Raw genomic sequence first — 26,824 nt, 5'->3', positions numbered from 1 at the left:
AGATCCCTTTGGGAATCATGATTTTTTTTTGTCTTTCAGAACAAGTCTTCTGCTCCACTAAACAGGTCCTGCATACTCTCAGCTGTAGCATTTCCTACTCTCTTCAGTTTTAAGCTCTCATGAGTGCTTAGCCCCAAATCTGGACCATCAGCAAGTTTTGAGAGAAGAAGGTTCCTCTAGAAATTGAACAATTGTTTCATATTGTCATGTAAAACGTAACTGAGCAGTTATGGCAGAGTCACTAATACCAGCCTCTTATTCTCTCTCTGAAAACTGCAGAATCACTGCAGTCTTTTCCAAAACCTTAGCTACCTTTGCAAACAACGTCTTCCAAATCACTCGTGACTATGACCGAAACATTCCCTACAATCACACCAAAACAAAACCCTGCCTTTAAACCACTTCCACTTCTAAACTGAGTATTACTTCAGCATTTCATCAGCAGCTTAGAAGGCAAGTTTGCTCCCACAATTCAGCCTTATTGTCTTTGTACTTTAACTGTGCCAAACCAGGGATCTCCCTCTACCCTCCTAGCAGAGCCCAATTCATAAAAAACAAGGAACTTGATGAATAATCATAGTTCTCTGCCTTCATAAAAAGAACGTGGTTAGCTTTGGCAGATTGCATTAAAAAAATAATACTTAAACACTTAATACAAAACAGTATTAAGTTTTATTTGGAGTGTTAAGCTTGCTGTCCAGTTCCAATAGGCATTCTACATTACTGGTGGTTCCATAGGACTACAGAAAAGAGGAGGCAGGGTAGGTAGAAAAGGTATCAAAAGGTATCAAAAAGCACTTGAGAAACTGGGGAGTGAAAGGAACCAGCAAGAGGTTGTCCTGTGTTCTCTGGAGATGCACTACAAGCATAACTCAAAGCCGGACTTCTAAACCTAGCCCCAAGATTTGAAATATAGGTCCTATACAAGCAACAGAAAACCCAAATGTATTTTGCTTCCTTTACATATAGCAGTATAAGCAGTTTCTATGCTAAGACAGGATAAGAGTGGATTCCACAAAGCATAAGCTGACTCTGCCATTCACTCCAGCGCTAGACAGCATAACAACACTGCTAGCACATCTAAATGCACATTCTGAAACTGCCAAGGACCAAGTCCAACCACATTTTGCATATAAGGTTTTTACTGCTCAGCAATAATTACTTTTGACCTCTTATTTATACCATCTGCATACATCACACCAGCCCTTGCATCTTGCATCAGTGGTAAAACAATGAAAGCCTCACCCAGTTCACCCCCTACAATATGCATGCCCCCATCAGGGATGGTCAATCCAGAGAAGTCCATGGTCCCCACCACAATCGAAGACCTTGCAAGTGGATGACCACAGCCATGCTGTGCTGAAACCACAAACCTGCAGATGAGAAAAGGTAATGGCCGTATCAGACTGCAAGACAGTACTTACAGACACCATTTACACTATACAATACCAATGGCATCTTATGGAGACTGAGTGTAAGAATCTCACTAACATTTAACCACCACTTTTGAGAACTATTTTGGCACTGACTGGGGAGGCTGATTACAACAGACTTTTTTTTTTTTTTTTTGCCTGTGCCATGTCTAACAAGTTTTGCCTACAGCTCCAGTGCTACTGTAAAGTGTGCCTCACTGTATTTTATCCTACACTTAAAAAACAGTTCCTGTACCAGGTATTAATCTAAGGAATCCTCTGGTCCTGCTTCATATTTTGTTTGTACACACCATTTCACAGCAAGATGAGAAAGTTTCAGGACAAAACCATAAGTTACAGGAGAGATGCTTACCACTGTTTTTTTCAAACAGTGCTGCAGATATTCAATCAAGTTCTTTTTTAGTTTCTTCTGTTCTTTTAATGCAATAGGAGCAAAAACAGGAAAAAATCTGAACTAAACGTGAAGACTATTAGACACTGCAACAAATTCCCAAGAACACTAACATCTCAATTTTTCTACCCCAAAGACACTCCAAACAAGACACCGAACTACAAGTAGTTGTACCGAGGTACACCTTGCAGTATTTTCAGCTAGGTCTTAACAAATACTTACTTCTTGCTTTAGAAGTTTGCCAGACAATCAACAACACAGGAAATAAACTGCAACACAACACCTAAACTGGATCCTGAACTGACACATGCTACTTCTGTAAGAGTAATACTGTATAGCGAACTCCTTAACACTGCAAACATTCACTCAAATCATAAAACTTAGTATTTTATTTCAGACATACTTCTAGTTTACAAATGTAGACTAACAAACTGACACCAGTAGAAAACCTATGTTTACCCTCTTCTACACAGAGAAGCCAAGATTTACTTGAAGTACTCAGTGACAAAAGTGAAGGGGTGTTAGCAAACAAACTACCCTTCCTGGGTCAAGATCCTCATGTTCTCCCTAAGACAGCGAGAATGCCATTTTCATCCTACCAACAGTATCACATACAACTATGCTGCTGATTCAAATTGGTGATGAGACCAACGTGGAACCAGATATTATGAACACAGGCACCTCAAAAAAAAAAAAAGAGGAAAACATTTTATTCTGTAATGAAGCCTATTTAGATTACCAAGTGCAATTAAAGAAATAAGTACTCAATACTGAAAAGAGTGTTTTTCAGTCATTTTTATCTCCCACTTAACTATTTCTTATTATTTTATTTTTTTTCTCCTTGTAACACACTAATGATAAAAGAAACACACGCACACTGAACAAGCAAAAAGATTTTGGAAAAGGGTTTAAGCCACATGAAATAGAGCAAATTTTTCCTAAATAAAACAAACTACATTTAAGAACTACTTTAACCAAACTGCTGTTTTTTCCTTCATCTGAAAGCCTGCAATGCCTGTTTTAAGAGTACCAGAGTTAGATTTATAGGAATACGATCAACAGTGCCTTTGCAAGAATTAAGAAAAACATGAATTTAAAACAAAACTGTAAAAGATTAAAGAAAGAGAAGCTACATTTAAGAAAATTGGAAATCCATTATTATACTCACCAAGAAGAAACACGTTGCTTATTTGGCCACGAACATTCCAAACACTGCTGTACAACTATAGAAAATGAAAAAAATACTCATGAATTCTGAGACAAACAGTACTTCAGAGTTCAAAAAAATACTTCCTCTACAGAGAATCATACAGTATTACCTCTGGAATATCAATTTAATCTAAAAATACTACAATACAGAGGGTCACCAGGCTGCTGTGATCCAAATTACAGATGAACTATAAGGTCCTTAAAGACATTCTACTCCCCTCTCCCCCCAAGTATCCTGATCAAATTTCTCCATCATTTATCCTTCACGAACTAGAAGCCACCAGTAACTTCACTGTTATTGCTTCTTTCTGCACCAGGTATTTCAGAATAACTCCATACAGTAAGCGAGTAGACAGTATATAAAACTTTGTATGTGCAACTAACTTAACATTTAAGCTGCATATGTTTGAATAAATTATTAACAATTTAAACCTACCATGTAGTCAGAACTGCACTTAAAGAAAATTGCAGGATACCTTCACTTTTATCATGCACACTGAGAATGTATAGCCCTAGACAAAACACCAGGCTAAACGTCCAGCAGAGAGGATCACAATCTGTGCTCACCATCTCTTCCAAAAGACTGCTAAATACAAAACAAGTTCATACTGGTGGTTTTCTTCCTTTTATCTCATTTACAAAAAAATTTAAGTGCCACTTTTCCAGCTAATCACTATTTGGCAGGTAAGATTTTAAAACAAGCGTACCTGAAGCATTCAGAGACTTGAGTACAACTACTCTACCCCAAACCCCTCTTTTCTTCCCATGAGTTCAATGACAACTACTACTGAGAGAAGCCCAGAAATGTCACTGTACCAATTATATTCTTATTGCCCAAACTTTCCTTAACTCTGAGGATGGAAGCTTAAAAAAAGCTTCAATTCCGAGATGTCCAAATATGAGAAGCAGCCCACAAACAAAGCCAAGACTGCCAGATCTCAGTCAAAGGGTCAACATGCCTGAGCACTCTTAATTTGGAAGCACATCAAAATTCTTTTACCAAATAATTATAGCAAACTGGGATTCATAAAAGTCATTATGTCTGATGTAATACAATTTATACTCATACTGGTGGATTTCTGCTGCAAAACTTTGTTTCTTAGAATTTCTTAAGAAGTGATCTTTTAGTACGGGTAATTTGAAAAACAATCAAAATCCTATCCGCAATAAAAGCCTTCAACTAGTTCAAATAACATACTATAATAAGCATGGCTTTTCAGATATAGCATAAAACTTGTGTTTTCTTAATATTTCAGGTGTGTGTGTGTGTATATATATATATATACACACACATATATATGTGTGTGTATACACACACACAAAAACAATTATTTAGAAGAAATTTTGACTACTACTTCAAAAAAGCAGCCTAAAAAAAATCAAGGGAAAAAAAAAAGACTGATGTGAAACAATTCTGTCATTGAATAAATCTAGCAACTTAAGATTCTTAAAATCTCTCTGATTTTAGATCTTAGTTAAGAAAAATTCAGTTCAGTGTGAAGGATATTTTAAGGTGTAAATTAATCTATCAAACAGCAAGAACTCTCTCCCAAGTTCAAATGTTTAAAAACTAAAATACCTGCAGACTGCTCAAGCAAGCTGAATCATTTCTTATGAAAAACTTCTCTAAATCATCACAAAGTTCATCACATCAATCCATGCTGCAATGAGCATGCCACACATGTATAGCTAAGTAAACAAACTCAAGCTAAGATGACCAAATGCAGTCCTCTTCCTTTAACAGACATCCTCTGTTGAATAAATTACACCCATCACATGGCATAGGGATGTGCATTTTGGTCATGTGCAAAGTAAACAAAGAGATTCTCCAAGAACATTTTCTTCATCTACAAATCTTCTCCAAGTCAATATTTGCAAAGCTTCTCCAAAGAGCAAGAGTTCGGTAGAAACAAACTACAGCAACCTGAATCATTCTAATTTAGTCTGCAGATTGGACACCTCAACACAATTTCTCCTGTTTATCTACCCGAGGTTGCATAACACCACTTCATGATGCTAAATGCACTGAGTATATAACCATCTCCAAGAAAATATTTTTGCCCTGCCTAATGGCTAATTATGGGCTTACAGAGCCTTTGTCAATCAAGAAAGGAATATGAAAGAAGTAGACCATTTCTTATTCCCATTCTATACTCCCTCAAAAGCAATAGAAAAACAACCACAACACACAAAGTTCCCTGTGCATCCTTCAGATCCCTGGAAAAGGTGCCAACTGTTTGCCTAGTTTCCTTGAGATGCAGATGAGGAAAGGAACAACACTTGGGCTCAAAAACTCATGTGGCAAACTCGTTACTGTGCAAAGACAGCAGATTTCTTCTTAAAAAGAATATACTTTAAAAAAAAACTAACAGCAGGGCTAAAGGACGTGACTTCAATTTGCCTATGCATTTTCTGCTTGCTTACATGACCTCCAGTACTGAGTCCAATACTATTTCATACTCTGAGGGAAACAGTTGCCAACTTTTAAGTGCTAAGGTGGCATTGAAGTATTAGCATCTACATCACTTCTAAAAGCACCATCTTCGTATTCAAGAAGAATCCACATTTAAGAGAGAAAATACTTAAGGTGGTACTTACAACTGAAGGTAGTAAATTGACCAACTCCTTATTTGTGACCTGATGTCCAGCCCCTGGCTTTGAGGTCACTCTGGGTGTTCCAGTGATATCCTATATATTTACAGGTTATTGTTGAACCTAAGATTTTTCTTATCAGTGAGCATCAACATGTATTGCAGCTATCAGAGTAAGAGGCAACAACTGGAAGTGGATGGAATAAAAAGAAAAACACAGAAATGATCTGGTAACAGTACCTGCAGCAGCAACTGGACCTGGACTTCTGCTTCTTTGAAGAAGTCAACCTAAAAAGAATTCATAAAAAAAAGAAACATTTTCCACTGAATCTACACCACCTGCAACACCAACCACTGAAAATCCTTTAGGCCACTTTTACAACAAGCCAGTACTCAGTGTTCTGATACTTAGACATGGCAGTCCTGGTTTCATTATTTTCAAGTAGTCTGCTTCTTCACTGGGCAGGACCAAACCTACCCTCCCTGTTAAAGAACAGGATATATTCATCACAGCCAATGAAAGTGAAACTGCAAGTTACACTGGCTTGAGATTTGATGAAGCAAACTACATTTTCATTCACAATAATACATTATGGACACGTATCTGTGTATGCGTCACACTATAAGGAAGATGCAACTTCACAGCTTTATTACAAGAAGAAAGGAAAGAGGTGCTCTTAAAGGCTGCTTGTAGACTCATCCCCCAGCTCAGAGATGAAAGGGCATCAGGGAAAAAAAAAAAGTCAGTGCATGTTTTCGCAATACCAGTAACAGCAATACTGAGAAGAAGGAGCTGTAACCTAGGCAGAGGACCTATATAAAAACAGGGGATCGTGTCATGCAGAAGCCATTAGCAACTTTCAGTAGAGTCAAGCAGCAACTCAAGCCTGGTACTTTTTGTAAGCTCTGCTACATTACTGAAGCTTTTTAGGTTTCAGATTTAAAACTAAAGGAAACCCTAACTCAAGCCCTATCAATGGCACTGCCATTCGTGTCCTAAAAACGTTCAATTTTAAAGCTGGAACGCAAGACATTCAAGGTAGTGCCTTCACTAAAACATTATGCAGAACTAGAGGATATTCTCCATTTCTCTGGTAGAGAAGTTCTGAGTATAAATAGCAAAAGAATAAACCTGATTTTAAACTAGTATATTAACCTCAACAACAAGACTAGAAAGGCTCTTCCATACTAACTTCATACTAAAAAAAAAAAAACAAAAACATAACAGAACAAAACCCAACCCACTAACCAGTGGCTTCCCACCCCCCAAAAAAAACATGGTACATAGAGATACAGACTGACACAGGTACATTTCTTCCCAACCTATTTCAGAAACCTACCTTAAACAGAGTTCACGAAAAGACTAGTTAGCTTGCAGCTGGCTAAATCCAGACAAGGCTTGCCGAAAGTTCTCAAACCCAGTGAAACCACACAAAGGCATGTCAAGAAATTAGCAAGCAGTCTCAAAAAGCTGTAAATACTACATTCTAACCGGCGTTATTTTCTGTCACACACATCAATAAGCACTGGACATGCTATGCACCTGCACTTACAAGATCACTTAAACATGGTGCTTGCACACACACAAAAAAAACACTTTCATAAGAACAATGCCTTAAAATGCACCAGACCCAACAGTTTTTTGAACAACAGACGTCATATAGCTACTGGCATTTTGACCGTAAAAACAAACTGAAAGGTGTAAGTTACTATTTCTTACCTGAAAGTCTTTTCCTACAGGAGGCACAAGAAGTCAACAAAAACCTGTAAGCAAGCAAGGGAGAAAACTTTGAAGATGATAAGGAATAAATAATTAAAAAAAAAAAAAAAGAACGGACGTGTTACGAACACTTCACAAGACTTCTCAATGTGATGTGCCACTATGTGCAAGGTATCTGCAATTATTCTTAAAAAGAAAAAACAACAACAAAACCTTCTACATCTACACAATTAGGCAACCATCAAGAATGCAGTTTTAATACTGAGGCAAGCACTTATGGGGCTCAACAGTAAATCCTCCCCCTGTGTATATTCTTTAGCTCAGCTCACATCTGCACAGGACAGTGCCATATGGGCAGCAAGAGAAGACAAGTGGCAGCAGCGCAGCAACAGTGGCAGCTTCTGTCAAGGTTTGACAGATTACAGCCACAGACAATACTGAGCTGCCAGCAACACAGATATACATAAAAGATGCAGTGACAGAGAATTTAATATCCCCTACAATTAAATTAGGGATTGCACCCTCCTTCCCTGGCCAAGGGGGAGAATTTAGGTCAATATCATGGCTTAGGTTAACCAGGAACCATAAGAGCAAGAAAAAGAGCTTCACAGAACTTATCCAATTAAAGGTAAGAATTAATTATATGCTTCTTACATTTCAATCAAGGCAGCACTGTTATGAGCAGCTACTATTCTAGCCTCATTCCCAACTTGACCTTAATTAGGTACTCTGGATTACAGGCAAGCAGATTTTACTCTCAGGCTGCTCAAGTAAAATATTACTTCCATTCAGGACACACCAACAAAGTTATCAGTAGAATGTAAACTGAACTCTCCCATAAACTGGCTTAGGTCAAACAATCAGTATTTACCTAAACCACCTTCAATTCCTGAACTACTAGAAGTCACATGAAAAAAAAATAAAGAATTGTACTACAAATGATCTTTGCTACAAGTCTTCTCATTGAGCTTTTTTTGGAAACCGGTCCTTGCTTGTAGTAGGAAGTTAAACAAGTCCACACCAAAAGCATTTCTCTTGTACAGATGCTCAGTTACAAGCTCCTGTACAGAAACCTACATAAGGTTACTTCAAGTTATCAGCACTGTTTTTAACAAGTAATGTTTCATTTGACTATGCTATACAACACTGAATTCTGTACACTGTAAAAATCAGTTTATTTCATCCAGTTTGGACTCCTGGACACTCAAACATCCCTCCTTGTCTATGTCCAAGTGTTTATGCCAGAAGCAACAGCACGGGATCACAGCAACGTTTGAGATACGAGCAGAATATTGAACAAGCAGCAGAGATGTAACTGTTCCCCAAAACTGTACTGAGAACCTCCTTGATCAACTGAGTGCTACCACAGCTACAGCCTGCACGTGTGCTCCGAGCCAAGCGGTCCGACAGCCCATTCTGGAGGCAGCAAGCCATCGGGAACCCAGGTCTGTCGGGAAAAAGCACGGTGCCTCCCAGCTCTGGGTATCAAACGCACACGACGTGAAGCGGCTCCCAGCTGCGCGCAGGGAGCGATCTCGATCTCGCTTCCCCAAAGACGCCTCAGGGAGACGAGCAGCAGCAGGGAGCAGACGCGCTCCGAGGCCCGCGGCCGCCGGCACCGCCTCCGAGCGCCGGCCCCACGCGAGCTCCGTCCCCGGGGCCGCCGCGGCCGCCCCCCGCCCCGCAGAGCCCCGCCGGGAGCGGCCCCGCGCCGCTTCCTGAGGCCGCCGGGGCCGGGCTCCGCCGCCGGCCCCTCCCCGGCCGCGCACCTCCCGCCGCAGCCCCCGCCGGGCCCCGGCCCCGCCGCTCCCCCGGGCCCGTTCGGCGCCTCTCTCCCGGGCCCCGGCGCCGCCGCAAGGTCACTCGGCCGCCCCCAACGGCCGGGCCCCGCGGCGCCGGCGCTCGGCGCGCTCCTACTCACCTGGGCCGCGGGCGGAGGCGAGGGGAGAGGAGAGGAGAGGACAGGGAGCGGGGGTGGGGGCGGCGGGGGCGGGGGCGCGGCCCGGGCCCCCCGGCCCCGGCCAGGCGGCAGCGGCGCCCGCTCGGCGCCCCCGGCCCGGCCCGGCCCGGCCCGGCCCTTTGTGCGCGGGGCCGCGTGCCAGCCGCGCCGCGCCCGGCCTCCCTCCCCTCGCCTCGCCTCGCCTCGCCACGCCGCGGGCCCGCAGCGCAGCGCGGGGCGGGCGGGAGGCGCGGGCCCGGCCCGCCCGGGCGCCGCCGCGCTCTTACCGAGGGCTCTGCACGGGACAAAGGCGGAGAGCGGAGCCAAACCGCCCCCGGGCCCCGCTGCGCGCCGAGCCCAGCGCCACCGACCGCGCAGCGCCACAAAATGGCCGCCTCGCTGCGGCGCCGCCACCCGCCGCCGGAGGGGGCGGGCTCGGGCCGGGCCCCTCCCGCTCGCTGCCGGGCCGCGGGGGCGCGCAGCGCGCTCCCTGCGCGGCCCCGCGGGTCCCGGTCCCGGTCCCGGTCCCGGTCCCTGCGGAACGGCGGCGGCGGCGCCTCGCGGCCGGGGCGCTGCGGGAGAGGGGTGGGAGCACAGCCCCGGCCCTGCCGGCGAGCGGCCTCCCGACAGGCGCTGCCCCCGGGCTGGGGCGCGGCAAGAGGTTTCTGCGTCCACCAGGGCTCTGAAAAAGGGTGAAATAAACCCAAAAAACACCAAACACCGCGTGCCCGCTGCCCTGAGGGGCTGTGTCTGTCTCCTCTGCGGCCCCCAGGCAGCTCGCCCTGCTCCAGGCCCCGTGCTGCCGGCCCCTGGACGGAGCCTCGCAGCCTCCTGGAAATCAAAACGCTTCTTCTCAGTTCTATGGTAACTTAAAGCCAAGAGCACGCTGGTGCAGAACAGCAAAAATCTCTGCAGGTTGAAGTTCTTAACTTCAAATATTGCAGGATTTGTGGCTGTGGGTGATAAACTCTCCCGGTTCAGGGGGTTTGCCTGAGATAATCCAGCATTTTCTGCCCGGAGGCCATGGACAGGTGAATGATGGTCACCCGCCAGGTTTGAGGGATGAAAGGGGAGCTGTTGGGGCCAAGGTGCCTGCGGGGCTCGTGCTGCAGGTAGTGCCAGTTTCAATTTCAAATGATCATTTCATGGAGAAAAGCTGAAACAATTTTCAGTCACTAAGGAGTTGCTTTTTTTTTTTTTTTTTTTTTTTTCCCCAGTTTGCAGGGTACTCGTATACCCCACGTGTGTCAGCAGCGTGTACAGCTGCATGCAACAAGGTAAGTGGGCAACCCATAGCTCCAAGTCTAAGCACTTTTCTCTCATCTTCGTCCTGCCAAATAACCACAGAAACTGCTGGCGCTGCACAAATCCAATGACATCAGCCTCACCCCAGTGCCATGAACAGCACTGGACCCAACAAGCACAAAGGCTGGTGCAAAGCACCTTCTGTGTTAATGTTTCTCTGATGTTCTTGTATGTTAATGTTTCTTACAGTTTGTGAGCTATGTGCTGTGAATTTGTGGAAGCAGGATGACTTGCTAAAAATACCGTAACAGGAGAAAAAAAAAAGTGGCAGAAAATGTAGTTATCAGTTTGGACTATTTTTAACCTGGGAATCTCACATGTGGTTTTAACATTGCAGGTTTCTAGAGACAAGAAAAAAAGATTGCAGAATGAATTAAAATAAAAAGCAGCTAAACAAAACCACTCCAAAGTTTTGAGGAAAATAATTTCCTTTTTTTGTTTTTATACTTTTACTAAAACGTAATTGTAGTGTTTATGGTTTTGTTTCATTTTGTTTTGAGAGCACTATATTTTATTAAAGTTTTGACCACTTAAAAAGCACTGAGTCTTAGAACATCTGTCATGAGAAAGCAGGTGTCAGAAACCATTTCCTTCTCCACAGAAATGGGTCTTTCTAAATCCCATTGTTTATGAGTTGGGGGAAATAATGTCTTATTCTCCCTTTATCTCCCTCCTGCCCCCTTCTTTCCCACAAGAGCAAACTACTTCTGGCAATCTATGGAAGTGTATATACCAATTTGTGATGTCTTTTTCCTTGTGGGTAGTCCGACTTCAGATTCAGTGTCTGATGTCAGTGTTCTTGGTTGACATTTACTGTAAAACCTCAGGTGTTAGATATCCAGCCTGTCTCCACAGTCTGCAGAGCAACAGCCTTTCCTGGAGAACAGCCTCCCCCTGCATTGACACCCACAGCAAACAGCAATGCTGTGCCTGCCTCCAGCTTGTCCCAGCCTAGTGTAAGCAGAAGAGGAGCGTGACCACGGCACTCACCTGTGTGGGACAGGTCCCAGCCCCCCTCAGGAGTTCAGCTGAATCAGTTGGGATCCACTGTCTCACACATCAGAGAAACCAATTAATGCAACTGTGGGCAAACTGGGCTTTGCAGGCCAGGGAGGGTTTGTCTGTCCACTCTGGAATGTGATGCTCTTCTCACCTGCAGAGTACCTACCACATTCAGCATGAGGGGTGCCATGAACCTTGTGAGTCACTGTCAGGGAGCAGCAGGAGTGGGGTGCTGTGCCGGGACAGGCGAGCCGGAGCAGGGGTGGCAACAGAACATGAGGTTGGTGCCCTACCCAACACTGTGCAGTCCAGTGGTGAAAAGGGAGCAGAACAGAGCCAGTGACAGCGATAAGAGTCCAGCATGCAAGCCCATAGTGATGAGGCAGGAAGGTCAAGGGAGAAAGTAAGTCAGCCCATGTGTTGGGGTCAGGGAAGTCCACGGCCAGGCACAGGAGTAGCTGACCTGGCTCAGGCAGAGACCAAGGGTGATGCTTTGTGTTTAGGTGACATTCCCAAAGAAGAAGGAGGAAGTTCCCAGTGAGGTGTTTTCCTTTGCCACCTCTTTCTCTTCAAGGTCAGCTCTACAACTGTGCTCTCACCAAGTTGGCCTTGAACACAAGCAGCTGAACTGCTGAGGAGTGTGCTCCAGGCTCTGGCACTTCCCTTGCCTGTCGGCGAGCCAAGCTTGCTGACCATTTTCCCCATACCTCAACAGAGAAAATCAGGCATGTGGCAAGGGCAACGCATCCAACCAGCCTCCTGCCTCCACTTCAGCAAGAGAGGATCCACGATCAGAAAGCGCCTCTTGCATTGACTAAAAAAAGAGACTGAACAAGCTGCAAAATGATGCCATCCGTGAGGCCAGCCTCTGCATTTGGCTGGAGAAATCCCATGCAGAAGACTCCCCCCTCCTCCCTGACCAGCCACCCAAGGGGCCGGTGTGGCAGATGCAAAGGGTTTCTCTGCGCCCATGGAAGTTTTTCTTCTCCTGCACAAAGGCCCAGCCAGCGAGAGGCAGGGGAGCCTGCAGCTGCGTGCCGTGCAGCCCACGCGGGGTCACTGCAGCCCGCACTAAAGCAGCGCCACAGCGCAGGGAGGCCGCAGGCTCCCAGCCTGCCTGAGCATGGTGTGGCTCAGCTGCCAGCAGAGGTGGTGTGCTGAGGTGTCCTGGTTTCAGGAGGCTGCCCCAAGCATGGGCTTTGCAGAGCCGGGTGGGGATTAGAGGAGGGCCAGCATGGCTCAGGGGAGTTTGCAGCCATAGGCCGTGCCCTCAACACCAAAGATCAGTCCGAGGATGAGCTTTGTGTCCAGCCCTGCTCATAGTGGCTCATGTCGGAACATTTTTGGAGGCCCCCCATGTCTGGCTGACCTCTGGGCAAGGCCCCGAGGCACAGATAGGGGCAGGGGATCACTCACCAAGTCAGTGCCTCTGCCACACAGCAGCACTCCATGCCTGGGCAGTTTATAGCTTAGGCCATTTTGTCATTCCTTCTCCGTTGGCCAGAGCAACCAGAGAGGCTGGGAGCTGGCTATGGATCTCCAGGTAGGATGTCTGCCCTCAGCCTGGGCAGAGCCAGCACAGCCCCATTCGTGGAGCAGTGTGGCAGAGACGTACAGGCACGTCAGGGCACCTAGGCACCCCCATGGTGATTCAACTGGGAGCAGGGGGAGGCTGTAGCCCCTTCCATCGCCTCATCCTCTTTGGGCTCCTGGAGCCATAGGGTCTGCCTGAGAGTGAGGAGGCAGCACACACCGCAGGGACACCCAAGCCCGGTATCTGGGTACTGTTTACAGTTGCAACACCTTTGTCTTCCCCAGCAGGAACCAAGGCTGGGTCATTTCAGGGGAGGTTGTACCACATACTGGAACAGTTTAATAGCTCAGTGGCCTCAAAAGAGAGGGGCCCCACTCCTCCTCTGTCCCCCTGCTCTCCACATTTCCCCTGCAGCCCGTGTGGTCACCACTGTTGCTTGTGATCTGAATGAAGCACCAGAGCTGGCACAAGGTGGGATGGAGGAAATGGGGCTGTGAGTGGAGATGAGTTGACACAGGCCATTAGTTCTTCTTTGAGGAAGCAGCATCTTGTGGGAACAACCTGTGTCTTGTGCTTCTAAATGGCTTTGTGGGCTTGGGCCCTGAATCCTGCCAGTTCCCAAACCTGGCAGCTGAGGTCCCAGCCCCTTGTGTTTCTCTTTCTGACCAGCAGTTTGGCCCGGCAGCCCAGCACTGGGCTCCAGCTCACACCTGCGCTCTGTGAGAAGCCAAACAGCACATGGCAGCTGCTGGCTGCACCCAAGGGCTGGCGGCCCAAGGAGACACCTCCTCTCCAATAACAGCAGGTAAAGCAGGCACTAGGATACCAAGAAACCTCAATTTGAAACTCCGATGTGCCTGTGAACACCTGAGCCCTCCTGCCCTCCTCCCTGGGGCCCCTCAACACCAGCAGCCAGACCTTTGGGCTCTCTCTGCTTGCATTTTTGCAGAAAGACTTCATATTCATCCTTGTGTTTTCACATCTCCATATTCCTCCTCCAGACAGCAGTGATGAAGGCAATCCACCAAGGAAGGGACTCAGGCTCCCTTTACCATATCAGCAAACACCAAACACTTCAGACAAAGTGGAATGGCTTTGATGGTGAGGAGGAGGAAGCTCTGGGTGGAGGCTGCAGCAGGAGGAGCCCCTGGGAGCTGTAGGTTCAAACCTTCCTGGACTGGGCAGCGTCTTGAAATGGTGCCCCCTTCTTTGAAAGGAAAACTGACTGATAAGTAACTCAGTGCTGCAATATGTCCCAAAAGCTTTACCTCATGGCCTCCTGGAAGCATTCAACTCCAGCAGCTCTATACAGGGTCCATCCCTCCTCAAGGATGGAACCTAGATGGTTCCTCAACCACCTGCACCTGGTTCTCTCCACCATTAAGCATGGGTGACAAATGTTACAGGACAACAGGAGCTCTGGAAGCAGCAACACTCACCAAGCAAATCACCTTTATCCATTTTATCCTTGATGATTGTCCCATAGATGATCTCTGGGTGTGCCAGAGGCTGAGTGCTGCTCTTCGGAGCCCCAGCTCAGTGCCAGCTCCACTAGCCAGTTCTGCTGAATTTGGCACTGGTTTGCTGTGCTCACATCAAACCCGTGCTGGGGCAGCATCGGGGCAGGGACCCTCCCATCTGTGTCCCTCTGCTATGCTGCTGGGCTCCTGATGCAGGCTCACCTATTCCTCTGTGTCTTGCCACAGGGATGATTTAGTGCAAAGCTTAACATGAAGCTAAAAACTGGTCTCCCACAGCCTGGGAATCTGGGGGATAAGACACAACTCCTGGTCACCTCACATTTACAAGGGGAGGAGAGACTGCAGAAAGCTTCTCTACCAAGAGGGGTGGTGGGTGAGCAGTATGGGTGGCCCTGTGGGGTGGCACCACATCCTGTAACACTGGGGTCCCAAAGCGGGTACGCCCAGATCATCCTTCAGAGAGGTCCCAAAGCCACCCATCATACTCCAGCAGCTGCCCAGCCTCTTGAGGTGCTGGGGTGGAGTGCAGAGCTCAGACCTGAGGGCAGGTTGCTGGGAGCTGGCAGAACTGCTTTTACCATTTCTGTGTGCAGATCCACAGGACGCGATGGAGGAAACGACAAAAAACTAATGCCAGGCCCTTTGCAAAGGCCCTAAAACAGCCAGAAATTCACCACCAGCACCCAGAGCATGCAGCACTGCAAGGGTGCAGGCCCCTTTGGACACATTGCCCTTCCACAGCCGGTGGCAGGTCTAGGACAAATTGCACGTGCTGCCTCTCCACAGGGTGCGGAGGACAGGTGAGCCATGTCCCAAGCCACTGTCATACACAATTTTTTAAGCAGTGCAGGCAATTTTTGAAGACTGCAGGAGTGAGCCCAAGCCTCCAAGCCTGAGCTGAAGCCCTTGGTCTGTGGGCTTTATTGATTTGGCCACATCAGCTCATTCCACAGAACAGCCTTGGGGAACACCTAAATGCTGGGCTGCCAACCTCCACCTAGGAAAGGGCTGTTTGAGGTTAAAACACTATTGCTCTTCCTTCTGCTGTTGTTGCTGCCTGTCCACTCCTTGTCTGTCCTGACAGCAGAGCTGGTGAGAAGACCACGATTTGGCCGTCGCGGGTGGTTGCGTACTGCTGGGGTGACTAGAGCAGCCCTTGCTGTGCTCTAAGTGCACCGCCTTTTCCCAGTGCCACCAGCATATGATCAGCTCCAGAGTGTCGGCAGCACTGGTGAGACTCAGGACAGTAACTTGTCACCACCCGACTGAAGTGGCAAAGGTAGCACTTGTGCTGCAGCTCCACCACAGGATGTGACCGGTGTGAGTCTGGAGCACCAACACAGATGGCTCCTAGCTCCTTCTTGGGGTGGGGAGGAAAGATCCAGAAACTTCTCCAATCTGAACATAAAAATGCCCCAGCTGGGTCAGCCCTGCAGCCTGTGTAACCACATCTCCAGCAACAGAACAGATTATGCAGAGGAAGCACATGCCTGCGGCACCCACAGCTGCTGGGTTAGGGATATTAGCAGTACATCCCTGTCTTATCCTCTGACTACCCGTTTGTGGAGCTATAGCCCATAAACTTGCCTAAATCCCTTCTGACCCTGAAGGGCTGCAGAAGATAACTGCTCCTGTATGAAGTATTCTCCTTTATCTGCTCCTCCCTGATCTCTTCCCAGTTTCACTGACTGTCCCACAGTAGCTCCCTGAGAATTACAAACAACAGAAGTAGCCCACAGCTTGCTTTCCAAGTGCTGATGTCATGCTGGTTCCCAAATATTATTCATGAACACTGACATTCAGGCTGAAACCTGCAGCTCCAGGCAGGCACAATCACACATCAGATTCACAAAAAGAACCAGGGACAACTATGGAGACTGTATTTATTATTATAACAGAAGAGAGGCTGCTTTACTGATCTGTATTTACAAATCTGTTGGCAAAGAAAGTAATATCCAGTGTAATTTATTAGCCTATTTTACAGCCCTGGCAAGAAGCATTCATTTGTAATAGCAGCAAATGCCTATGGTTTGATTGCCTGCTACAGCTAAGTGCAAGGAATAACATGGATCACCAGTCTGGTGGCTGGCTGCAGACACATGCATCTGCAGCCCAAAGAAGGGGGCAAGCACATGGCTGCTCCAGCCCTCATGGGGCCAGGATGTGGCACCCTGAACCTGTTCAATGGTTCAAATTTTGGCAAAACATGGCAAAGCTGGTAACCGCCTGCCTGTCTCTGTTTCTGTGAATGTGGCCCCAAATCTGAAGCACGAGGTGCTCAGCACTTTGGAAGGCGAAACAGAGCTGAACTCCTTGGAAGCACTTGGATAGGACGAGTGTGTGAAGCAGATCCTTGCACATTTTTTGGCATGTTTGACATGGCTAATCCTGACAAAGAAGCAAGGTTTCCTGGACCACAGAAGCATCTGGTGTAACAAGGGGGACCACGACTCTCGGCTCATTTGGCCACAAAATGGATTTGCACTGTGGAGCCTCTGAGCAAAGTTGTGCCCTGGAAACCCCACTCACAGAGAGAGATTCAAACACACGCGGGGCACCCTCTGCACATGGCATGTTGTGTCCGTGCCTTTGGTTCAGGTTCAGACATCAGCTTGAAACCTCACTCCTTGGCTCCCCACTTGGCTCCTGCAATCCAAAGAGGGCAATTCCAGGTCCCCACTTGAAAGGGAGGGGGTGCAGAAATGCAAATGCAACCTTGGACGCTACCAGTAGACTTAGCATTGCATGAATGATCCCAGCATGCAGCTTTTTGCTGCAGATCTGCCTCCAGCACAGAAAACACTTCAGATGAAAAGAATAATGCCAGGATGCCACAGAATTAGAGATTGCTGCTTGCTAAGGAACATGCAACAGTATCTGGAGGCTGCAGGGAAATCTACGTGCTGCCCCTTGCTGTGCCTCACTTCTTGGTGGCACATGGAAAGCTGCAGGGGTTTAAAAGCAAAAGAGAGGACACTGAGCTGACAGTACTCTAGCACGCTCCACTGCACCTCAGCTGTTTGGACCTGCCTCTTCCCTTCCTTTCCTACACCCTCTGCAGATCCAGTGAGAATTTGGTGGGAAAAGCACTGGTGCCACAGCTGACTCCAGGCAAGAGGCAATTCAGCTGCCCTGCCTGGAAGGGCACACCGCAGCACAAGGGCACTTCTTCCCACTGGTGGTCTTCCCTGTTTTCTCTGGACCAGGGCTGAACCAGAGGGTGGGCAGAGCTGTCTGTGAAGGACCTGGTGCCAGGAAATGGGGTTGCTGGAGCCGCGGAGGCCGCTCTGAGCACCACCAGCACATTCTCAGCTGTTCTTCAGGAAAACTGGTGTCAGCTCATGCGGCACATGCAACAAGGGCCTGGCAGAAAGGAGCTACGAAGCTGGTGGGGTTACCCCTCGAGGGTATGGCCCACATTAGAAGGATGCCAACAAGACTGTTGCATCTGTAGGCGGCCAGGTGTGCAGCCTTCCTCTTGTCCCCAGGCCCCATGGTGTGGGTGGTGCTGGTTTAGCTCCACGCAGGGATGGTCCCACAGACCAACCACACTGCTGTGCAGCTCTGAAACTGCCTAAAGGAGAGGGTGAGGTGGATGCTGTGCTGAGCTGGCCTGCCTGAGCTCCCAGGCACAGGATGTCTGTCTGTCTGGCCGTCCAGCAGCAGAGGCTCAGACATCTCTCCTCGGGTTGCAATATGTTTCCACTCATCAGGGCAGTCCCAGGAATCCCTCTGCCTCAGCCAACCCCCCGCACCTTCACATCTACCTACCAGCAGCACCATGGGGTGCCAGAACCACCCTCACGCCTCCAACCAACAGTCTGCAGAGGTAAAGCAGGCTGGCTCCATAGCAGTGGGTGCCATCCCTGTGAGGCAGTTATGTCCCCCAGGACCAGCTTGTGCCACAATACAGGAGCGATGTCCTCCTACCTGAAGCCAACTCTTCCTCCAGAAAGGAGATGGAGAATCTCACTGCCTCAGGCAGCTGTCTCGTGGGTGTCACAGCCCTTTCAAAATGCAGCCAGTTTTGTGGCTCCAAGGAGGAAGCCTTCCCCCCTCTGACACACAGAGGCCTGGCATGTCCAAGGACTTCCAGGTCCTGCTGCTGAAATGCCCAAGCCTTTCAAGAATGTCTAGTCCTTGTCCTTGAAGGGACATGTTGGGAGACGTTCAGGGGCTAACCTGGGGTGTGAAAGCAGCAAGGACAACAGAAGAAATCTAAGCAGAGAGGAGAAGACTTCAGGCACCCAATGACTCCCTAGGGCAATGTCCTGGACCCCAGGGCCAGTGCCTCAAACCAGCCCTTTGATGAAGCTGGTGTCCAAGTGTACTATCAGCATGCGAAGGAAGGACATTTCCTTGCGTGTGTTCTCAAAGATAATGCGAGGGTCATCAGACTGACAGCGCAGGCAGTTAGGGGCCATCACCATGGCCAGGTTGTTCACGTCCATCTTCGTTCTGCCCACATTTGATGGCTGAGCAAAGATCTGCAGGTAATAAGGAAAAGTTGAGCTGTAGCAGTATAAAAAGGGCAAGAGACTCCAGACATGGCCTAAGAAGAGATGCAAGGACAGCAGAGATGTGGCCTCCTTGAAGGACAGTGCCCCAACAGCCACACATTCACGGGGGAAGACCACCATGCTCTGACTTGGCTGATGGGAGTCTCAGCAGACAGGGAACATCCTGCAGATCTATACCTTTCCCTTTGGGACCAGCCCCATACTCCACAAGATCAAGAATATAGTTTATTGCTCCAACAAGGGACAAGCCCAGAAAATCTCCCTCCATTAATCCCACCTTAAATACAAATGAGAGATCCTAAATGCCAGCTGATGGCGCACTACAGATGACCCCCCTTGTGCTCTATGCTCCTGGCTGGCATCAGAGGCAAGGATTGTTGGGGCTGCCTACCTGCAGAAAGTGTATGAGGTAACACAGCACCAGTCTGTTGAGCTCCGGCAAAAGATGCACCACAGCCACGGCAGCGTCAGGGTTCTCGTAGTTACTGATACACTCTTTGTAGAACTGCTGGGGGATCACAGGCTCCTCCAGCTCCCGATACCACAGCTTGAGGAGAGAGGCTGGGCAGAAAGCAGAGGGCATGAGAACAGCTCTGGTTACCTCCCCACCACGTTCAGAGACAAATTTGGCAGAGAGACTGAATGCCTCAGGAACCGGAGGACAGAGGAAGGATTCTGCAGTTGTCCCATTTCACCTTAGAGGTCAAGTCAGAGTTGCTGGGAACAAGAGTGCTGCTCCTGAATGACTCCCAGCTGCCCTGCAGGCTGCTGGGCTCGTACAGCCTCACTCTGACGGACCCTCCACCACCCCCAGTGCTTTCCCATGGACAGCATTTGGAAAAGCAGCAGAAAGGCACAGAATAAAAAGCCAGTTGGTGAAGACAGCTCGCAGAGTACAGCACTATGTACATGTCCCCAGTCAGCAGCATGCGTCCTGGGCTGCTCCTGTACCTTCCCCTCTGCACTGTACCATGGCTAAGGCTGCACCGTGCACACATGCAGCATTCCCCTACCTGGGATGTTGGGGTCACTGAGGCCACTTGGGATTCTCCACTGATCCACCTGCAACTTCAATGCGTTGACTTCATCTATGTCACCAGGTATCCTGCAAACAGAAGCACAGCAAGGATGCTTCAGAGAGCACACAGTGCTCGGCAATATGCCCAGCGTGGCAGCAGGCCAGCAAACGGTGGCTCCAAAACTGCTTTTGAGACCCTGGGGAGAAGGGAGCACACACCAGCAGTAGCTACAGAAGCAGTTCGTCAGAAAGAATGGCTTGTCTGCTTTTAGACACAGTTTTAAGATGGGTGTGGAAGAAACACCTGTCTCCTTCCCACTAACTCAGACATCCACTGCCATTTTGTCCTCAGAAGCAGTTATTTCCTGTAACTGGGCCTCCCTGCAGCACATTCAGGCCAGACAAAAGAAGCACCTCTGGCTAAATAAGCCAAGATATTAGAAACTAATGCAGGGCAAAGTTGAGTCTTCTGCTAGCTACCTTAAATTACATTTAATAACTGAAAAACTAATTAAAGTCTTAAAACAAATAACAATGAAAAAAAAAAAAAAACCCACACAACCAAACCAACCCCTGAACCACTGTGTTCATCATACAGATTTTCTTGTCTCCCTTGAATCCTCACATGTTCACCCAGGAGCAAAATACCCTGAGTCTTGCGCATCACCAAGGCTGAAGTGTTGCATTTGATGAACTGCTTTTATCCGACAGATTCTGTCATCCTTTATAATTGCTTTCAGTCACTGGAGAGAGTTCTGATTGGCACCGGTCTGCCTTTCAGCATGATATGTTCAGGGAGATCCCACGTGTGATAATTATCTGTAACTTCTCCTCCAGTGTTAATTACCCATTGAAAGCAGGAGAAAAGCAGCAAAGCTACAAGCAGGGCACTGTAGTGAGTTCATTGCAAGCTGCTCTTAGAAAAGCTCCCTCCTCTACAGCCTGCCTTCTGCAAGGGACACTGCAAGTCACGGCAGTAACAGTGCTGTGCTTTAGTCCCTGTTTGGTGCCAGTCACTCCCAGTTCAAATCAGCTTTCCACCTACTGGACCATCCCTGCACTTCTTGGCAGCAGCATCCCCCCACCACAGAAACAAGCAGGACACACAGGCTTCCTCCAGAAGAGGTGTGGGAAACTCACACACCACAGCTGTAGCTGCAGGCTCCACCAGGAACCCAAAAGCTTGGCCCTTCCCTGTACTGGCAACTACTGTTTAAGTTGTGTTAAAGGTTGGATATGGTGCTTAGGGACACGGTTTAGTGGGTGACAGCAGTGGTAGGGGGATGGTTGAACCAGATGACCATGAAGGTCTTTCCCAAGCTTAATAATTCTATGACAGAAGTTCAGTGCTGTGCCTGGGTATGTGCTGTCACAAGTGCTGATCACAACTACACTGTCCCCTCTGTGCTAATGCATACAAATGGACTGATGATTTCTGAACCTGGAGAGGTTGTTTGTTTTTTCTTGTGATCTGTGACAGGGTGCTATTCTCAGGGAAGGGGAATCACACGGAGGTCAATCTTGATTTCTTAGCTTTAAGGGCTGATAGCGTGGGTGGATCAAAAGCAACACAGAGTCGCAGAAGCTCACCTGAAAATCCCTTCTGTCTGTTCTCCTCCCAGTGCCAGGACCTGCTGCGACAGCTGCGTCTGCACCCACGGCAGCTTGTGACCCGGATACATGTCCTGCTGCCGCAGCATAATTTCCTCCAGAGAGCTGCCAAAGAGTGACGGTGTCACGATGGCATTTCTGGCGTGCGTTATCTCTTCTACTGTTGGTTTACGGAGGCCCTGGGGACAGAGGAGAGCTCAGTGCAGCTGTGGGCTGAGAGGGCTGCTCGTGCGTGTGCCACCTCGATGTCCCCCTGGGAGCCCCTTGCAGTCTGGCTCTGTGCATGCCAAAATCAGGAGGGCTCAGTTCATTCATCTCAAAAGGAGCACAGAAGCTGCTGCCTGCTGGCAGGAGGCAGCTTTGGAGAGTTTGGGGTGTTTCTGCAGGGATTTGCATGTGGTAACAACTCCAGCAGCACTGGGTCTGAGGCAGCTCAGTTGTGCTGGTGTGGCAGAGGAAGGCACAGGGTACGTGTACAGCAGCCCTGGCACCAGGCAAACACTTGGCCACGGGACAGCTGGAAAAACAGCCCTGGGAAAAGAGAATCCCAGGCATGTTGAAGCCCAGGGCCTGGCTTTAGATCAGGGAAAGCTTCACTCTCAGAGCTGCTAAAGCTCTCTGAGAAGCAGGCACCAAGGGAGCATCCAGGACATGTTTCTTCTGACAGATGCTTTGGAAGAGGCTTTTAAGATTGCCTGGCAAGTGACAGCACAGAGCACAGGATGGGATGGGTGCTTCTCCCGTGGGCTCTGCTGACCCCTCAGTGGGCAGCAGCAGGCAGGGGCTGTGGTGGCGTGTGATGCATGCCTGGACGTCTCCTGCTCTGCCCCAACAGGGACGCCCTGGAGCCATCACCCCTCCCGAGGTATTTCAGCTATTTGCTTATTGTACATGGAGTCCAGATGGCAGGGAGGCCCCGGAGGGATTTGCAGAAATAAAAGACAACCGGATCTGGCTCAGAGACTTAGGATGGACAGGTTGGGGCTGCATGCCAGCGTTCACAGCTCCGTGTGGAGGAAAGGGAGGAGGGGGATGCCTGTACCAAGCATCTCCACTGCATGACTTTGGAAATGGGCAACTCTACAGTAAGCCAGCTGCAAGACCAAGCCCAGGCAAGCTCTGCAGAGATGGGCATCCCTTGCACAGACAGCTCCTACTGCCCTGGAGACAAGCAACCATCAGCTTTGTCCTCCATGTCCCCAAAGCAAGCACTCAGTTCTGTGGCCAGCAGCACGGCAGGCACTGCTCTCCAGCAGGAGCAAAGCAGGAGCCAGGCAGCAGCCTTGTCCCACACATCCACAGGGAGAGGAGCCGTGACCAAGCCTCCTCCACTCTCTGTATCTCCATTTTCCATCACTGAATCAGCAGTGACCTCCAAGCACCACAGGACGGATTTCTCTGGGACCTGGAAAGCCGAGTGCCATGCAGGCAGCCTGAGCCTCCAGCACTGGGGCAGCAACTCACCTTTTTGCCTCCGGTGACGGCTACTTTCTGGAGTTTGCGGTAGCAGTATTTGGCGTATGTGCTGATGGGCAGACCTGGCAGGAAGGATAAACAAGACGTCAGCCCACAGCACTGTGCACCCGCCGTGCCGCAGTTCTTTGCAAAGCACCAGCGCAGCGCTTTGCACTGGTACAAATGCCCGTCCCCATTTTGCGCAGCCTGTTCTGCAGGCAGGGCAGAGGCTGCCAAAACCTCACGTGGAGCATGCCGATACATCGTGGCCCCAGAGAAAGGCAGTGTCAGTGCGAGTTATTGCTTGGCCTTGGAGGGATTTGACTTCTGACTCAAGGCTGGCACTCTGAACCTCCCACCCCTGCTTGTGCGGATCACAGCCCTGCACACACACAGTCTGACCCCGTCCTGACTCAGTGCTCGGCATTCACAGCCTGGGCACGCATGTGAGCATGAGTCTTCGTTCCCTGCTGCAGAGCCAGAGTTGTGGGACTCACACACACAGGACTGGGTATTTAAATATTGCTCGATCTCAACCAAAGAGCATGCAGAGGCAGTCTCTTGCCAGGAAAGATTTCAAGTGCTTTGAACACATTGTTTATGATTCAAGAACTGGGATAGTGAGAGAGGCAGCAACGTGCCAGGGCTGGAGAGCACTGAGCCTAAATTCACGACTCCAAGGGGAGGCACAAAAAAATGGAGACCATCTTCCCAAAGCCCTGCAGGAAGCAACCTGGCAGCAACCTCCTCCAGCACTACCTTTTAACATAAAGCTCACGTGTGCTCTGTGATGCATGGCAAACCTGGCACACCAGAGCTCAGGAGTTTCGCTGCGAGAGCTGCAGCACTCTGCAAGAACGGCTGCTCTTGTTGTGCTTGGTTCAGTGAACTTTGAGGGTGAGTGGAGCCAGGATTCACAGAGCTAATCCCCCCATGACACCAAGGGAAATATTTGCACTGACAGAGCACTGATTGCTGGGAGAGTTTTTCCAAAACCGTTGGCCTTTTGTTCTTTTTCAAATCAAGCCCAAATTGCTTGCTGAAAGCAGTGAATAGATCTGCCCTATTTGATTCCTTGCCAGGCTCAAAGCTTGCAGCAGAGTTCAAAATACTTGTGGCTTTTAAGATCTACATTCTGGTCAGATGGTGCTTATTTCAGATCAGCCTTTCAAGCACTCTGTAGCTTAGGTAAGCTGGTCAGGATCCTGGAGTTCCTCAAATCCTCTCAATGTAGAGAGAAGACAAGCTCTCCCCAAGCAAAATGACAAGTCACGAAGGGGAGAGCTGTGCTTTCCTCCAGAAAAGCTGTGCTTTTCTCAGCCAGCAGACAAACCACAGCCCTTGGCTCCCCTAGATGAAACAAGCACACCCTGCCTCAATGAATCTGGTCGACTTTAACGTCTGGAGTGCAGCCTCCCTGCTACACTGGAGAAATGCCAAAGGAGGTACAACAGCATCCCACAGGCAAAAGGAAAGTCAATTTTAAGAATTTCTCTGGGGAATATCAAAAGCAAACTACTCTCTGTATGCAAAAATCCTGCTAATTCCAGACATGATTTATACTGGGAATGTCTAAGAATTAAAGAAAACAAACACAGTGAACTGCTTTGTGATGTTTCAGTACGTTGGGTTACTGCTTCTGTTGTTAAAAAGTACAGACCCAAAGTGAAGGGTGCTCCAGATTACAGAGGAGAGAATGGGAAAAAGACTGCACTGTGTCTATATAACTGAACAATTACACATGAGGCAGAGCCTTCAAAACTAATGATAGGAAATACTTTTTCACATTGTAATTAGACCATAAAGCCCATGATCACCCTAAGACTTTAACAAGGTTTGCAAAGGAACTGGTTACTTCAGAGAGCCCGTGCTGCTGACACGTGGGCAGCACCAGGCGGTGTCTGGGAGAAGCCTGTTTTCCCAGAAAATACCCTGGGAAAGGCGTAAATCCTACATCCTGTGCTGTGTGCAGCGAGACATCCTGCTCTCAGTGATGCTCAAGCTGCGGCCTCTAACCCAAGGCGGGCTCTGGAATTTTGCGCAAATAAACTGAAAACTAAACTCGCCCCCTGCACGAGGGGCTGGACCTGCTACTGCCCATGGAGCTGCATGGCCAAAAAAGCAGATGGAGCCTTGAGGCACGGGGTGATGGGCTTGCTGCTGCCACTGGCACAGAACGCATGGCAGCTCCCTCAGGGAGCCGTGCCTTGCAGGAGCAGCATGCGTTCCTGTGGCGCCCGAGGTCAGCCCTGCTGCGGAGTGTGGAGGAGAGTCAGAAAGGCCCAGAAGCTAGTGGTGAGCTGGAGAGGAAAGAAAGGCAAGGGAGATGAGGAGGATTCGGCATCAGCCACTGCTTTTTGCAGCCATTGGCCCAACTTGACCACCTGGCAGCTCTCAAAATGCCCAGCTAGGGACCTGCCCGCAGCACAAAACACACGATGCAGTCAGGCTGTCCGCAGCAGGGCGGCCAGGTACTGCCTCCCCTCCCCGGCTGAGCCCCGTGGTGCAGGGACAAGTAGCGTTAGCCTGTACGGACAAGGACAGGCTAACACAAGGTAACTGCACCTCTCTGAGCACATGATGAGCCTGTAAAATCCAAGCTGATCTGTTATTTCCTGTGGTACCACAGTAGCCCCAGGAGCTCAGGAACAGAAGACTCCTCACAACCCACACAGTGAAAAACAGTTTGCAAAGGAAAATATTTTTCCATGTGCTGGCCTAAAAACACATGCAAAGAGCTTCCTGAAGAGCCTCTCCTTTTATAACAAGTTGAAATCCAGGCAATGCACATGCAGGAGCATACCTTCTGGAACAGACTTGAACGCCTTCCTGCCAAAAAATGTCTTAAAAATGCAGCAAACAATGTGGATTCAGAACCCAGCCACAGGACACATATTTTAGCACAGCAGAAGCTGTTGTCTCAATATTTCTGTGCTCTACCACTGCGTCTCACAGACCTCAACCTGGCCCGAATCCCTTTGTGCAGACAGGCTCCCAGGCCCCCAGCTGCCTGCCCTGCTCTCCAGCAGCAGGGTAGGAGCCTCCCAGGCCTTGAGCTGGTGCTGTGCTCCTGGTTTGGATATAATCAAGCAGTTCCATCCACAACAGTGCCTTAGCCCATCCTTCCCCTTCCTTACACCACCAGCACGTTCCTCTGCATCCTGGTAATGCTGCTCCATCACCATTCCCTACATGTGGACTGCCAGACTTCATCAGCCCAAAGGCCCACGTGAGTCTGCAGCCTGCATCAACTGCCAGAAGAAAGAGAAACAGACACAGGATGCATGAAAAATGAGTATTCCCCTGCTAAGATCTCCTGCTAACAGCATGTGGGAGATACCCTGCGGCAGCGGTGCACCTGGACCATTAACCATTAACTGACAGACCTCCCTTCTTTGAATTTGTCCCATTTCTTCCTAAACCTGTTTGCATGACACCCTGCTTTGCAGACTCGTATAACTTCATTTTGTGCTTCCAGACAGAATACTCCTAAACCTGCTGCCCGACAACAAAGTGGGGTGGCTTCCAATCCTTCTGCTGTGACAATGAGAAATTTTCTTCCCCCTGGGGACCCCGGTGCCAGGGCACGTGGAGCGGGCACAGGCACGACCGTGG

General features: G+C 48.9%; 2 protein-coding genes across 7 annotated transcripts in view; both read right to left on the bottom strand.

Moving 5' to 3' along the window:
* The window catches only part of PHF20 (PHD finger protein 20), a 70,629-nt gene extending 60,929 nt beyond the window's left edge, over positions 1-9,700 (bottom strand). For 4 of the 6 annotated variants that reach the window (XM_084296785.1, XM_084296786.1, XM_084296787.1 and 1 more), the window contains exons 1-4: positions 9,571-9,700; positions 7,345-7,388; positions 5,865-5,912; positions 2,993-3,047 (exon numbers count right to left, since the gene is read on the bottom strand). The gene's annotated coding sequence lies outside the window, so the exon portion shown is untranslated. Of the gene's footprint in view, positions 1-1,245; positions 1,374-2,283; positions 2,345-2,992; positions 3,048-5,864; positions 5,913-7,344; positions 7,389-9,570 lie in introns of those variants that run through there. The other 2 variants (XM_084296783.1, XM_084296784.1) reach the window with 2 other exon arrangements.
* Positions 9,701-16,548: 6,848 nt separating this feature from the next.
* Positions 16,549-26,824, bottom strand: part of LOC311215631 (rho GTPase-activating protein 39-like) — a 50,042-nt gene continuing 39,766 nt past the window's right edge. Inside the window, exons 6-10 of the mRNA XM_084296904.1 lie at positions 23,219-23,292; positions 21,734-21,933; positions 20,139-20,230; positions 19,517-19,686; positions 16,549-19,092 (exon numbers count right to left, since the gene is read on the bottom strand). Coding sequence (XP_084153030.1) covers positions 18,898-19,092; positions 19,517-19,686; positions 20,139-20,230; positions 21,734-21,933; positions 23,219-23,292 — 731 coding nt within the window. The 3' untranslated portion in view covers positions 16,549-18,897. The remainder of the gene's footprint in view (positions 19,093-19,516; positions 19,687-20,138; positions 20,231-21,733; positions 21,934-23,218; positions 23,293-26,824) is intronic.

The sequence above is a fragment of the Netta rufina genome, assembly GCF_964035555.1.
Source record: "Netta rufina genome assembly, chromosome: 16".
NCBI lineage: Eukaryota > Metazoa > Chordata > Aves > Anseriformes > Anatidae > Netta > Netta rufina.
This window is presented reverse-complemented; position numbering and strand designations above follow the sequence as displayed.